The sequence below is a fragment of the Oenanthe melanoleuca genome, chromosome 3, assembly GCF_029582105.1.
Source record: "Oenanthe melanoleuca isolate GR-GAL-2019-014 chromosome 3, OMel1.0, whole genome shotgun sequence".
NCBI classification, from domain to species: Eukaryota; Metazoa; Chordata; class Aves; order Passeriformes; family Muscicapidae; genus Oenanthe; species Oenanthe melanoleuca.
Window position 1 is genome coordinate 42,153,096 of NC_079336.1, and position 16,624 is coordinate 42,169,719.

Sequence of the window (16,624 nt, forward strand, 5' to 3'; positions counted from 1 at the left end):
CTACCGTAAAATTTGAAGTTGTGCACATAAACTGTCTTAATTGGAACAAAATACTCAGATTTATTGTAAAATTAAATGCAGGCATTTCAAATAAGCACACCTTAAGGCTACCTCTTTGGTTGCAAAGTTTTTATTTCTTGAATATTTAATTTCCTATGCATATGAGTCTGTATCTGATTCCTCTTTTTGCTTCCTAAAATTCAATGTAGTTCTTATTGAATTAAAAGATTTAGTTTCAATTGTTATCATTCCTGTAACTGAAGACAAGAAGTCAAATGATAAAAGCCCTAATGGAAAGAATTCTAACATTTAGGTGTGCTTTATTTGATAATAAAACCTCATTTGTATGCTAGTTTTGAGTACTAGCAGAAAGGTTGTGTTTTCTTTTTTTTTAAACACTGGTTCATATACATATTCATATACACACAGCAAGCGCTAACTTTAGAAATGGTGCTGATGAAAAGTCATGTTTTTTCTTGCAATGCATATGGGTTAATTTACAAGACCTACAAAAACAGCCTGAAAAAAAAACAATCACATTGCCCTTTAGGAAACGAGACACCGAAGAAATATTGTAGCAATATGAGCTTTGAAGGAACTGAAAGGACAATGATCCTACAGTGTTACCAGATGTGTTGAGTTATTTAAGGGGGGAACAGAGAAAATGAGGGGCTCCTTTTTTTTTTTTTTTTTTTTTAACAACAACCCTCAACCCCCCTCCCTCCCCCCCTTTTTTTTTTTTTTTTAAGGTATCAGATAAGCCTTATTCCCAAATCCAGGAGGACTGAGTATCGCCAATAGGTCTATGAAAGTCTGTAACTAAATGCCCAGGATCAGATTGTATTACAGTTTATACAAGCAACATCCCAAGATTCTTCTGATGGCTAGGACACATAATACAGATCAATCACTCACTCAAAAATGTTATGGTTTGTGAAATGGTCTGAGCTCAGAGACCTACACTGGTAATACGAAGAGGAATTCACAAAGACACAGAGTCCTACTCTAAATGTCAAAGTGATAGTATGAACTTTTAACAATGCAGCTGGCTCTGGATAACTAGACCTTTTCCTCTCTTGACTGAAATTCTAGACTGAGCAGGACCTGTTTTGGGGTTTCTTTTTTCCATCTCTCCTCCCTCTTTTTAGTGCAACTCTACTCTCAAAGGCAATTTTAACTGACTTAAAACAAGCTTGGTGAAACATTTGTGAACAATTGTACCTCTTCCCCTTAGAGTTCATAAAACATCTTAGGATAATTACACACCAACTATTCAGAAGAATCCTTATTTCATTAAATACTATTTGGTATTGAGCACTATATGTTAGTGAGAATTTGGTATTAATATTACCCCCCTTCTTTCTAAAGATATATATAAAAAATATTTTTAAGGTAAATGTAAAGCTATACAGATCACTACCAGGAATGAAATTCCAGTTTCAAGAGCACAGTGGGATGTTTGCATGAGGCTCTGTTACCTCACTAACCCTTAATCTGATCTATGAAAAGCATCTCTTGTTTAACATCAGTGGCCTGGGGTCCTGAGCACTGGGGAAAGAAATAAGAAACGAGGAAACCAGGCAATTTTCCTCTGCATCCCAGAATGACAGAGGAAGAAAAATTATTACGGATTCAATAGTATTCATGAAATGATACACTGTCTAGCTCTTATATAGCACTTTTCATCAGAAAATTTGAAAGCAATCAACATCTCCTGTTAAATTTATTCCCTACTGTTTTATATAAGAGGAAAATGGCAACAGTGAACTGATTTTCCAGAAAATCATGCAGTATGCCAGTGTAAGAATAGAAAACAGTATCTGAGCTGTCTTCATTCTCAATGCTGCCTCTCTGCCTGACCAGTGCTGACATTTCTGAGATTCAAGTCTGAGGAGAAAGAAAGTTAGATGAAAAATGAAGTGCTCTCAACTGCTTTTCTTCTCATTTGACAGTTAAGTTCCATTTAAAAAAGGTTCAGAGATGAGGAAAGAGAAGAAAGGACTGCCAGAATTAGTGCTCGAAAACAGCATCTCAAAAGAGACCAAAGGCAGCCTATTCACAACCTCTCTTCCCACTGTTTCCCACTTTTCAACTTGTTTTTGAGAGCATGGCTCCTCATAGGTACTTGGGATGAGCAGGAGCAGCCACATATTGAGAGAAAACAAACTTTCACTCTGTTGCATTTTCCACTCTGCATCAGCATCTTCTGAAGTGCTGTTTTCTGCTCCTCCAGTATCCCCACGACTGGGTACTGCCCAGTGGATGGCCCATTACTTGCAGGTGACAAATACTCATGCAAGTGATTTCACACCCTTTAAACATGTTTTGCAATAGTTCTTCCAGTATCTGTATTTTTTTTCCTAAGGAGGTATTCCTTCTACACTTTTTGTAGGGATGTGATCTCTTCTGCTTTTAAAAAGTCAACACGAAGGCCATCAGTTTAGGATGAATACAGGGAAAAAGAGATTAATTGTTAAAGCTAAAATCTCTCCTACTACTTAGGCAGACTAAGTGTATAACATGATGTAAATTCTGGACACAACCATTTGATTGATCATTCCACAGCAATGCAGAACACATGCTTTGACCTCTCCAATTCATTCAAATATGAAATAGCCAAAAGACTATGCTATGTTTCAGTCCCAGAAGAGTTTTGAAGGTTAAAGATCAGAAATTTGGTGAAACTTAATTTACTCTTTCCTGGTGTAGCAACTTGTTTATCAAAAAGGCACAGCTTTAGCCCTTCCAGACTCTTTAAATTTACTTTGAGTCTAATTACTCAACTCAAAATTTCTATATATTATTCGAAGAAATTAAAAATGTTTGTAATTCCCTTAGTTCAGGAAATTACTCAGGATGTTCAAACAATCACTTAATGAATGTACTCCTTCATTTTCCTGAAATCAGAATTTCATGTAGTTTCCTCAGGACTTATTTGCAAGAGTTCAGAATTCCCAAAGCATTATCATGGTGTCACAGAATTGGGCCACATCTTCTCTGTTGCAGGTACAGCAGCCCAGTTCATGATTGCAGTTGACTGTTGGGGAAGATTCAACTCTGTCTATAGAAAAATAAGTGTATTTTAATGGAAGTGAAACTCTGTGCTAGAAGGAATGCAGGGAAATCACAGAATAAAGACATTTTGGTAGAATACTTTCTCCAAAATTAAAATATATGATTCAGACTCTACAAAGCACAGTAAAAAGAATGGATTCTGAGCCCCACTCAACCTTTACAAAGTTTTTAAACAACCTGGATGAAAATACAACATTGGTGCCACCAATTCAGCAACTCAAGCACTTTGCTCTCTTAATTTGTCTTCATGTTTAAAGTTTACTGCAACATAAAACCACTTATAGTTTTTTCCCTGGTTTTCCTTCTAGTTTCCAGAAGAAATTAATCTGAGCTTAATTCAAAGAATAGTCATTTTATTTTAAGTTCAACAGCTGAAATGGAATGGATTACACAGACTACTCTTTCAGAGTAGTAATGTGGTGCCTCTCCAGACTATTGGATATTTCCAACGGAAACATCACAGAAAGGATGAAGCTCTTGTGGGAAGACAGGAAACAGCACTAGGAAGAACACAGCAATGGGTATATCTTTGTTCTTCATCCCTCACAATTTCTATTTGACAAACTTCCTCAGCTTTGCCAAATTCCTTCCGAGAAGGACCACAAGTAATTCCTTCCATCCTTATGTTGAAACAATATCCTTTCCTCACACATCTGCTATGACAGACCCTAATCCTTGCTGCTGATGTGTAGATTTGTGTAGCAGGACTTCTCCACACAAATAAAGAAGAAAATTAGATGGTCGGGAACCATTAAATATACAGATAAAAATTCCTTCAGCTTGCACGTCCCTCCCCAAAAAAGCACTGATTTGGGAAATACTCCAACACTCAAAAATTCCACAGAAAGCCTTAAATATTCTCCTGCATTCGACCCAGCAACACTGCGACACTAGGAAGCTAAAAACAAAACTCAGCAAAGAGCTGATCTTGGATTATGATTGTTAAATAATGCCTAACAAAACAAAAAAAAAAAAAAAAAAAAAGGGGGAAGCGAAAACTGTAAGGAGTTCCAAGAACACTGAAGTTCAATTTTCCTTCCTGGTAATCTCCTCAAATATCATTAGTCATACAGGTAACCAAGTGTGTCAGCCTACAGAACATTATTTTTCATCCAATGTTTATTGAGTCCTATTGGATTTATTGCTTGAAATCATCTTGAACTTTACTTTTTTTTTTTTTTTATCTGGCTCTCTCTTTGTGGTAAACACACAGGAAAGACAGCAATTTGCCTTTTTAGGATGCTTTAAGTAGTCTTGGAAAACACAGTTATGGTTTTCTTCATTCTGTTAATGATGAATTAGTAGCGAACTACAATATAACAATACAGTATAAACACCTAACCCAAACACACCACTTGTTACAAAGGTGCTTCTAAGATATAAAAAATAACCAGCAGCCATCAATTTGAAAATTGCTAATACTGTTAAATATCTACCTTAAGGCCAGTCTGCCTTAGGGATTTTCACCAGTTTTAAGTTATTCTTTTTATGCGGATGCAGCACTATCTACAGAATTGGATTTCATCACTGTAAAGACTTTCAGTGCATAATTCAGCAATTTTCCTTAAGGACAACATAAGCAACAGAAGAAATATAATTTTCCTTGTCTACTTCCACATGATCCCTTACAGTTTTTTAATACCTTTGCAGATCCATGGCTGCAGATCTTTCCACTAAAGTACTCAACAACTGTTGCTGACTGAGGTTAGAGAAATACCTGATTGCTTTAGCTTGACCCATTTGGATGGCAATTTCATTACAACTTTCTTCTATATGAAACAGTGAACAAAGAAGGTATCGTGACTACAGGGTTCTGTAGATATAAACCCCTCCCCATCCATAAGTGACACAGGAAAGCATAGTTATAAAACACTGCTTCTAGTCACACTGCTGCAGACAGCCATTAAACTGGGATATGTTCAGAAATGAATTGAGGATTAAAGTCAATAACACAAATTGTACCTGCAAGCAGCAGTCTGCTCTGTTGATTCACAAATGTGAATCAGAAGTAAGACTATTTAGCATCTGACAGATGGAATCAACTTAACGACACTGCAGATGTTTGTTAAACAAACAAATCAACAACCTCTTCTACCAGGGGTAGCAGCAATCAGATTCTAAACTCCAAATGAAATGCTGTTGAATTTCAAAACACTAATATTAACAAGAAGTTACAGTCCATCCAGAAATTCAATATTCGTGCTAGCCAAGAAGTCAAATACGTCAGCATTTTGATTAAAAGTACAATTAACTCATTTATATTACTGCTAAAAATGTATGCATGTTACCATATTATTACACTGAAAATACTCCAGATGTTAAGGCACTTTTACAAGAAGTTTTACCATGGAAAAGTTCCTTTTAAAGACAAGCTTTACAGCAGTGAAAAGAGAGAGGAAGATACATAATCTATTGCCCTATTTACATGGCACATCTATTTTAGACTCTCCTACAGTACAATGGGTATAAACACCTGATGGGAAGGAATGCAGAAGAGGGAGCCAAATTCTCCTCAACAATGCCCACTTACAGAACGAGAAAACAGGCACAAATGAAAACAGAAAACGCAATCTGGACACAGGAAAACAGTCTATTGTGAGGGTATGCAACAATGGATCAGGTTGCCCAAAGGCATTGTAAAATCTCCATTTTTGGAGATATTTAAAATCTCTCTGCACACAGTCCTGGGCAACTGTCTCTAGTTGACCCTGCTTGAACAGGGGCTTTGGACTCCATGACGTCCAGAGATCCCTGTCAATCTCAACCATTCTGTGATACAACAGCTGCTGGAGGAGGACCACAGCTGATTTTATATATTTACACCTGCAGCACCAATAACAACTTTCCTCATCTTTGAAATAATACAATCAAGGTTACAGAGATGGTGACAAATACTCTCTTAGTTAAGAGTTTCCCGGGGGATGCAGACTGTGAAGGTGAAGACACCCCCTAAGCCTAAGCCAAAAAAGGAACTTTTCTCTCTAGAGTGAACTGAAATGATTATTAAGTAAATAACTGACTGAAGTGGGTTCTGTATGTTGTTGTTAAGAAATGTGGAATGAAGGGAGGGAATAATCCAGAAATCTTATTCTGAATTCTTTTTGTGTTATTAATAAATTTCTTCTTATATCCTTTTAAGTTTTCAGCCTGCGTTGTCTTTACTCCTAAATCCTATCTCTAAAGAAAACTAAATATATTAAAATTGGCAAACCCAAGTCACACTGTGACAGTCACATTTACAAATTGTTTAAAGACCTCCATACATAGTGACTCAACCACTTCCCTTTGCAACCTCTTCCAGTGCTTTTGTTTTAGAAATTTTACTGGTACTCTCATTTCATGTACTTGTTCTGTGAAAATTAATTTTCATCTTATAATTTGTGTAAGGGCTAAAGCTATTTAGCAACAAATTCCTCCATGATGATTATTCACAGCTGTGAAAGAAAATGCTGTAACAAACATTTCTGTTTAAGAAATGCAGGCAGTGCCAATACCTATTGTAATTAGTGGTGAATGAAATAGCAGAACTGCTGGCTCTTGAGAGCCCTTTCCCACAGTATGCATCTCACGCAGAATAAAATATCACGTACCCAAAAGTTTTCATCATTTCAATCTCTCAGAATAAATTTTGTTTTCTTCTGAATATCTATTTGCTGCATATTCTGGCATTGATCTTGGATATATATTCTTGCTAACCATCAGAGAAATATTAAATACAGGTACTTTTTAATGTTTATCTTAAATCTTTCAAAGGCAATTTCTCTGAAAAGTGAGGGGGTTTGAGTTTTTAATTTGGCTTTAACATTCAATTAAATTAAATTCAATTAAATATACACACACACACATATATGTAATATGCACAAATATATCTCAAAGCCTGTAAATATTTTTGACTCTCGAAGTATTTGTGTTCACCACTAGACAACTGCCAATTCAGTGCTGTACATTAAGGGAGCAAACATAGGAAGAACAGACCCCAGCTACCCAGAACTCATTTGCCAGGTATAGTGATTGTCTTCAGATGACCTTTGACTTTCATCAGATTCAGCCTTTCTTCAGTTTCTTTAGTTTTTATCTTCTTCTTCATTGATGTTTAGTCATCTCTGAAATGCTCTCTCTTTAACACAGATGGTATACCAGTATTTTCCAGACCATTCTGTTAATTACGAGGCAAACAGCAGTTCTATAAGAATTACCAAACCAGGTGTTAGAAGCAGCTGTGCAGTTTACCTCTGAGGAAGAAAATATTTATCTGGAATAATGACAGGTATTTGGTTCACGAACTCAAGCAGCAAACACTGACTTTGGTCTGCTGGGCAGACCAGAGAAGCAGAAAGACAGGTCTGATTACTACTATGGGAAACGTGAATTTAGATATAAGTTGAGGAAGTTGTTAGTGAGATGATTCAGAGGCAAGAATGTTGCATAGACTTTGTGCAAATTGGTGTAAAGATCTTTGGTAGGCCACTGAAAATATAACAGAACTGAATGGAAAATTTCCTGAGACTGTCAGTTGCTTGGTCAATGTGACATTGAGGCAGCATCTTAAAAAGTCACAACTCTGTCTCAACAGCACCATGCCTTGATGCTTTAAAAATATTCTTGCAGTATATTTTTGGGAAAGACTTTAATCTAGACTTGATGATACAACCATACCTATGATGACATATTCCACTATCAGTCTCAGTTCCAGTCTTTCCATGTTCTGCAGCAATCATTCTGCTACAAGGCACTGTTTGTAAGTCACAGACATGCATAAGGGAAGTGGCAGAAATCACTCTTTCTTTTTAGAAGGATTTTTTCATGCAGAAGTGGGAGGACAGAAAACAGATTGAAATCTAAACATAAAATTTTCCAGTAGTGCCATGGCCAAGAATCACAGAAAAATATACTTTTTCTATATATTAACCCCAATGGAGTCTAACTTCGGGAAAGCTTAACATAAGCATTAGCTTTAAAAACCAGTACAGGTGCAAAAGGCCACTAAGGTAAAGGATAAATCTATTTGAGGAATGCACTGATTAGGAATGAAGGCAAAGTTAAGCAGTTTTAATCTCAAAACTGACAATCGTTGCAATGCAACAGGACTTTTACTGTTCTATAATGAGACTGTTTCTAACATTATCACAATTACCAATTAACTCTAATTTTTAGAATTTTAATTGAATTAATAAGTTAATAAGCTGTGTCACCTAATCCTCTAATTTAACTTCTATAAAAGATTACTTTTCAAACATATAACCACAGCCGTTAAGGTAATGACATTTTACAAATATTCAATTATATTACTGGTTATACATAGCAAAAATGAAATAGAAAGAATCCTGTGAAATATTCAGAAAACTGAATGCTTCATTTGCTCAAGTGTTATTTCAGGGGCTACTTCTTGGGAACAATGGCAAAAGATGCACTTGCTAAGAAACAATTCCACAGACACAAGCATCAAAGGAGACAATGGGAAGAGTACAATGCAGTAATCAACTAGCATCATTCTACAGCTTCATAGTCATCATCAATATCATAAAAGTTGTTGCCTCTAATGACAGCAGAAATGCTAGACAAAAGTTTTACAGCAGTAGTGTGGGAAAAATTTGATTACTAGGTACTGATTCCAATGGATTTTAACCTTTTACCTCTAATAGATAAGATTTTTCTCCCCCAATGCTTCAATACTTTTACCAACTATCACAAAAATTGCCTTTTTCCTACCAAAGGAATTTGACATGATTGTCAATAAAACTTCAGTAAATAAATCTTATTAAAAATCCAGCATTTGAGAATATTTGGAAGAAAAAGCAATACATGTCCATCAAATGAACATAAAGTTTGTTTCAATTACCATCTCATTTATCTTTTACTTTACAGTAAATGAAATCTAACTTTACCTCTCAAAGGCTAATGTAAACAAGTACATTTTGGTGCAATCGAAATATAATAATTATAATAAATAACAATTTTCTTCATTATGATTCATACATAATTATCAATTATTATATATTTCTCAGTACTTCAGAGTGTGTTTGCATTCTCCAATAAGAGCTATGCTAAGTTGTGTAATAATATTCAGTATGTATCTCAATATTTTAAGATACAGAACTGCTCATTTAGGGTTGCCTAAGGAAGAGCTTTCTTATGTAATAATTCAATCATGTTGACTATGTTGCCCTGTGCCATCTCCCATTAGTTTAAAGGTTCAAAAACATTAGACCTCTTTCTTTGTTTTGTTCTCCCCCAGTATCCAGACAAAGCAGTCTTTCTTAAGCATATTTTTCCATAAATCAGGGCTTTTTAAACTCGTCTATATTTTTCAGTAGTTTCTGGTTTTGAGACACGCCCCTGTGACACTCTAAAATACTAAATTGAAACAAAAATACTCAACAATGTAGATACTATCCCACTCCCTATCTTGTCCAGTACATCATCATCAAATAGTGCCTCAGGGGAAAATAAACCAAGACAGACTTGACAAAGTGCTTCAGAAAAACTCTAATCAGCTCGCTACCTAGAAATTTGAAGGGTTTTTTTCCTCTTTTTTTTTTCCCCTCAAGAAAACAACATCATTATCAAACTTTATAAACTGTGTCTTAATCTAATTTGATCTACTCTGATCTCTGCTTCTCACCAAATTCCTGTAACCTAGCTGCTCTGTAAGCTGATCATTGTAAAGATACTCATCTCCAACAGCAGCTTGTACTAGGGAAGAAAACGAAAGTCAGTATGTGAGCAAAGAGAAGGAGTTAAAAACAATTAAAAATATGTAAAAGATTCAAAAATTGTTTTATCACCAGCTTCAGTTTTCTATATGAACACAAACTGGGAGCAAACACATTACTTTTGGTTCTCAATGTTTCTCCGTATTTTCATCCTGCCTTCTTTGATCAATAAAGCTACTGAATCCCAATAGGAAAATTCAGATTATAAAGGTCTCTGTTTATTTTATGCAAAATACAATAAAAATATATGCTGTAAATATACTTAGCAGATATTTAGGGCTCATATCTTCCACCAGAGATAACAAAGAAGAGTGTCTTTCAAAATAACTTTCATTGCTCTGAAAAGAACTCATTTCAACTACATTTATGAAGGAGGACCTTCGACTTACCTCTGACAAAATGAGGCACTGTTCTGAGGGATGGTAATTTGAATCTATTATAAGTCAGTAGCTGCTAATGGTTGCCATTACACTGGCAACTATTAACATTTAGTTTCCATTAAAAATGGGTGTTTCTTGGCAGATTTGTGATGGGTCTTTATTACAAGTTTATGTTATTTTCTTGAAATCGATCAGGGTAAGAAAAAGACCGATAAAAGTAAATAACTTGTAAAAATTAAAATTGTAGATTCTACCTGGCCTGTTTGTCAACGCTAAAAAAATGTCAATTTACACCAAAAGAGTAACTGGTGTAATTTCAGAAAGAGGATATTCTCTGTATCCTTCACTGGACACCAAGGAACCAAGTTGCTTAAGTTCCAAAATGAGCCTTCCCCATAGGACCACAACTGACACTACAGAAGGAGAAACCTCGTGACAAACAGTTCTTATTTGAAGTGTAGGGCACCTTCAGGTGGTTGCAACAGGAAGACATAGGAGGACTTATATGAGTAACTTATTGATGTTTATGTAAACAAGGCTTATTTATAAACAACACATTTATGCCTTTAGAAATATATAAACTTAACATAAGGAAATGGATCCACTATGTAAGTACTACATCTGTGCTACTGTTTATTTATGAAAAAATAATGCTTAATAAAACAATGCTCTACAATGTGGTCTTCTGGCAGAGCTCTGCATTGACAGACAAGATTTTAAACTCAATTCCAAGCTTTCAGCCTGTAGATTTTGAAGTGTTTCTTTGAAGAGTTTAATAATTTCAAGAAGAATGTACTGAATTATAGTGGGAAAAACTGAGTCAGTTTTTAAGATTTTAGTAAGAACTACAGCGAATACTACCATAACACATACTTCAGGTTTTTGGGATAGGATAGGATTTTTCTTCTTTTGAGGAGGTTTATTTTCTGTTTTGTATATAATGGGTTTTGGTGGTTTTTTGTTTCGGTTGATTGGCTGGTTTGTAGATTTTCTTTCTTTTAAATATAAAGGGATGCCTTCTTATCAGTTTATGAACTTGCAAGAAATGCATTTCCAGATTTTATAATTTTCTAATCATTGCACTTAAGTGCACCATATCAGCCTTCTGAAGTTCTATGTATCACTCTCTTTAGAGTGTAAAAGCGTCAAAACTGGTTTTAATTATGTCTTTTATGCACCTCCTCTATAGTTTCCTAAGACAACTGATAATTTAGATGCTCAAGGAAGAACCAGCTTTAATGCTGTGACAGATTTCTTCCAACTTCTCTGTTATAAACATAGAAAAAGCACATTATTTGATAATATCATGGTCAGTATCCACATGTCATTTGTAGTAAAACGCCCATATCCCACATCCACATGACAGATGACAAAAATGCCAATTAACGTTTGTTACTTTTGCTATGTTTGCATCTGAACACCTAAAAACATTATAGGAAGGGCAGGTTGCTTAAGCAGAAATCAAAGACAAAACCAACATTTTTTGCTACCAGAGTCAAAGAAGGACTTTCATTCAAAAGATTTGTTTTCAACAGTTTCATCCCCAAAATCTTGGCTAGGCAAAGCAAGATAACAAATGTTAAAGACATACTGTCTTCAGACGGTAACAAAGAACCGCCTGTTAAACAGATTATTTTACACTTCTTAATAACTTAATAGCAAATTTATTTAAAACTGTTTATGGTCACATATCCCACAGGATAGCTGGGAGGTACTCTATTTTGTTAGGCAAAGAATTTACTCTTCCATCACTCCCACACCTACATGTTTACAACAACATATTTATTGCATATCTCTTATCACAATCCTAGTATCGGAGCATTGCAGCCTCAAAATGAGAAAACCTATCAAAATAACTCTGGCATCCCATATAAACACACCCCAATCTAATAAATCAGCACATTACCACACAGTACTGCACTGTTAGTTAAGTAGCAAAACACAAACATGCCCTTCCTTGCCAAAGGTTCACCATTCCACTGCAAATATAACAACTGCTAAAAGATCTCAAACCAATTCATCTTTAGGCTCAATTCTATTCTAAAATCCATGGATTAGCAATAAACAATCTGCTACAGGATGCAGTTCTGAAGTAAGGGTTTATCCATATAATTTTCTATCAACAACATAATTTATCACTGAAATCAGCAGGCCAAGAAGACCCACTATCCAAAAGGTTATATAAGGTGATCAAAAAGTTAACATGAATGTACAAAAGAATTGTTAACACATGGGATCTGATCAATCGATTGCTTTGTACTGAAAAGGCTTTTGAAGAAATTAGTGTTAATTTTCAACAGTTTTTATTAACTTAAAAGATGTTGAACTTTGCCATGATTACAAAAATGTAGCACACACACACATCTGCCCTTCAATATTTTAAGCTTCAGTTGATATCAACTTTGTATTCATAATTAATGTATCATGATTTCACAAAGTAGAAAGTGAAAATGCTTTCTTCTGAATTGTTATGTGCTCAAAAAACAAAATCGGCAATGATTTTTGATAGCACAAGAGCAGAGTTTTCCTTACAGAAGGCTTTCTAACTGACATTTCAAGACATCTAGAGTCTTTGTACCTCAGAGATCAAAAACTGTAAAACCCAAAACACCACCCCAAAACCTTATTTGGCATAACTTTAGCAAACTTACGAGAGGTATGAGCACTAGTTTTAAAGAAAACCCCAAAAACACAAACCCTGAGCCTTGATTCTTGTTTACATCATTACAGTTATATTCTGTAACAGTAGCAAGAAGAGGAAAATTACTACAAATTAACAACAACAATTCCTATATTTAATGTTATTTAAAAATCAAAGTGTTACCTAAGGCAATTACCTTGCAGCCTTTTAATATCTACAGGGAAAAGCCTAAGGGAAAATAATTGACTTTGCTAATTTTACCCTTGGCAATTATAAAATAGCTCTGCATTTCATTACGACTACAGAATTTCACATCTAATTGTCAGCCCCAAGAGAAGCAGAGAGATAAATGCATCATACACAAACTCAGACAAGAATTTAACAGCACAATAAAATTATCCTGGTAGCAGTGAGTGCACTTATGTTAAAACCCTCTTTAATTTAAATTCTTGTCTATACAATAGCTATGCATGTCTATGGAGGCTATAGCTACCATGGTCAGTACCATGCATGACAAAATGCTGCTCATTTCATTAGCCAATTTGCTAAATGCCAGCAGAAAAAGCAGTACTGTGATTTTTTTACTTTTTACATCAAAGAACACAAAACATTATGAAGGAAAAAAGTCACAGTTATTTCACACTGCTAAAAAACAGATGCCAGATTTGAAAATTCATCATTTACAAAAGAATAAATACAGTATGTTTAAATCATTGCACCTGTCAAGAGATTTCTATAGCTTGTACTTCAATTTTTCTAACTTTGCTAGAAGGGTTAGGCGTATGAAAAAGAATAATTTACTAAGTCAATCAGTTTCCATAATGGCATCCCACTTATCGTATGTAGAAGCTATGAAAGTATTTAGATGTCAGAAAAATGAAAAAAGTGCTAAAATGTTTTGGCAGAATTTTCCAACATGCAGTATAATGATTGCTTTAAAAAAAAAAAAAAAAAGTATTTCTTTGCACTTGTGCTTCATTTCACTGTAGGCTTGTTTCCTGGCAAGTCTTCAGGGATTATACATTCCTGCTGCAATACTTAATGATGTACTAAATGCAAAGTAATAGTTGCTACATTTTTTAGAAGTTTCCTCTTATGTTGAAACAGAAAATTGATGTAGGGTTAAATCCTTTGGTCTGTCTCGAGGAACTTAAATAGTACTGAAAAAAATGAACTGATACAAATTAATAATAATTACTAAAATCAACTACACCCCATTTTGGTTATGGTATGCACTATTTAATTGTTTTTTTTCAAATACTTACTACAAGTTAGCATAATGGCTTAACCCACTATTTCAGTAGACTGACATCTAATTTTCTGTCTCTTCTCTTGAATCTCAGCTCTGTGTTAGAAAATGACACCACTTCTGAGAGAAACTGTCATAGTCATGATCAAAGTAGTACAGAAATACTCAACTACCACAAGGAGATTTAACATGAGAATCTAAAAAAAAAAATAGACTCCTTAGGCTCACAATTACAACTATGCTGGTTATTGACAATTGCACAAGACAAACATTTATTTTACATTACAACATGGCAGCAACCTTCAATGCATGAAAAGCACCTCTGCAAAACAGTACTGTTTACTGTTTCCATTGGAATGGCACACTTCGCTCTTCAGCCATACACACAGTTAGGTGTTACGCCAGGCTGGCACACGGATGCCCAGGAACCTCTCTCCACCACAGAAGGTTTTAAGAACCACCTAGATAAATGTGGGTCAAGAATGATTTTGTGCAGCTGATCCTACCTGGCCAAAAGAAAAACCAACTAGAAAGAGGATCTCTTAATGTCTCCATCAGTCTCATTTTCTAAGATAATACACAACTTGTTTCTCACTAAAAACATCTCCCTGTAATGTTTCAGTTTGGCTAAGCAGTTGGATTGCAGCTGTCCTTTAGCAGCCAGTATATCCACATTAGCAGGGCAATCCAACATTCAGGCACATCCGAATTCCTAACAATATTAAGAACAAAAAGTCACCTGAGACAAAGCAGTATTTGCTCCCCCAATTATCTAAGACACAAAACCTTTCACAAAGCACAAAGTAAAAGAAAATAACAGACCAAACATGTCTTCAGCTGGTAGTTTACCAGAGGTGGTGTAGCCTGACATGTCATGAAGATACCACTGCATATTCCTCAAATTCACCAAATTAACCACCCATCTACACCACAGTGCTTCAGAATGTAGACTAAAGACCTCATCACAGTATTCCATAGGAGTGGTAAACATGTTCACAGCAGCAAGAGCCTGTTAAATTTACAGCTATAACATGGTAGGCATGCTGATTTTTAAATGATGTTCCATATATACATACGTAACTGCTGATTTTTTTAGGGCGTCTCTCTTTCAAAATACTTGCAAATATTTACTTGCTTTGGCAGTAGATGAATTTTTTTCTTTTTACCTTGGTATTCTGCAACTGTGCAAGGCTTGTGCAAGCATTTGCTAGAAGAAAATCTCCACTCAAAACAGCCATTTTATTCCCAAACTGCATATCCTTCAGTGGGCCATCACAGGACTTGAGCTCACCAATGTTTACTATGCCACGATGCACCAGAAAGGCAGTATGGATCAGCTCTGTAATCTCAGCCAGACTTCTTTGACTAAAAGAAAGAAAAAGCACAATTATGTTTGATGCTACGAATAGAAGAGAGATTCTTCGTGAAAATAAACAAACAACCACGTGCTAGAACAGGTATTTCATTAATTATCATGTAGCTTTTCTATGTATTTTTAGAAACCACAACCAGGAGGTGTTAAACACAGAGAACTGTTGCTAAGTATTTCCAGGCAAGCCACAGGTACCACAGGATCTACTTGTAAGAATGCTGCCCTTTGTTTGAATTCTATCACAAAATAAAGCAAAATAATCAATATAGTCCTCATGGTGCTTTCTTTTTCTGTTTTGTATAGCAGAGGTTCGAGGGACACTGACATGAAGAAAATGCCAAGCAGAAAGTAATGATGGAAAGAAACAAAGGACATATCAGCAGGGGAGTCCTGAGCAAGTCAATCCAAACAATGTAAGAATGCTGCAGTAAATGACTACTCAAATTAGAGTTAAATTAATAACAAAATACCTTGCAGTTCAATGCTATCAAAGGGGAAGGGTTCAGGCAGGATAGGAAAAACAGCTGACCATTTTAGAACTGTATACTAATGGTATTTCACTGGTGGATTTAGTCAGAAGCAGCAAAGGTGACTGTCTAGCAAAGGGGCCAATTTTATTGGACAGGTTTACAAATCACTTCTTACTCCAACATGTAGTGTGATACATTCTGGGTTTAGGGGTTACAAATCCCTGTGAGAGGCCTGTCACAGAGGTTATTCCATAGAGGCTTGCACTCTATTTTAATTTTTTGGAAAAGGCAAGAAAAGAGGCATTACCACAGCCCTCTTCTCCCCGTCTCTCCCCATAATCCAACCCTGTAGCCCTCAACAGTGACTGTCACTCCATGGAGCCCAGAGATGTCACCTTAGCTCAGAAAGACAATGGGGTGTTGAACAGACATAATAACTGAGCAGGGGCAAGGGGAGGGAGAAATAGAGCAATGCATTGGAGCATCCTTCGAATGCTAGATACACACAGGACTCATTCTTACAAAATCTTCAGCACATTCACATCTTTTCTGACTCAAGCAGTTTCCTTTATGCCATGGAGACTTCACATACCAGCAAAAATGCAATCCATGCCCTCAACTAAACAGATGACTAAAGGCCTTAAAGTTCTAATTAATTACAACATAGTACATGTACATAGTACCTAACAAGGTGTGCTATGTTCTCTGTGCTTATTCAGAAGTG

General features: G+C 35.6%; 1 protein-coding gene across 1 annotated transcript in view; it reads right to left on the reverse strand.

The window, feature by feature from the left end:
• PDSS2 (decaprenyl diphosphate synthase subunit 2) overlaps window positions 1-16,624 on the reverse strand; it is a 110,697-nt gene that overhangs the window by 25,793 nt on the left and 68,280 nt on the right. The window contains exon 3 of the mRNA XM_056488000.1: window positions 15,225-15,423. Coding sequence (XP_056343975.1) covers window positions 15,225-15,423 — 199 coding nt within the window. The remainder of the gene's footprint in view (window positions 1-15,224; window positions 15,424-16,624) is intronic.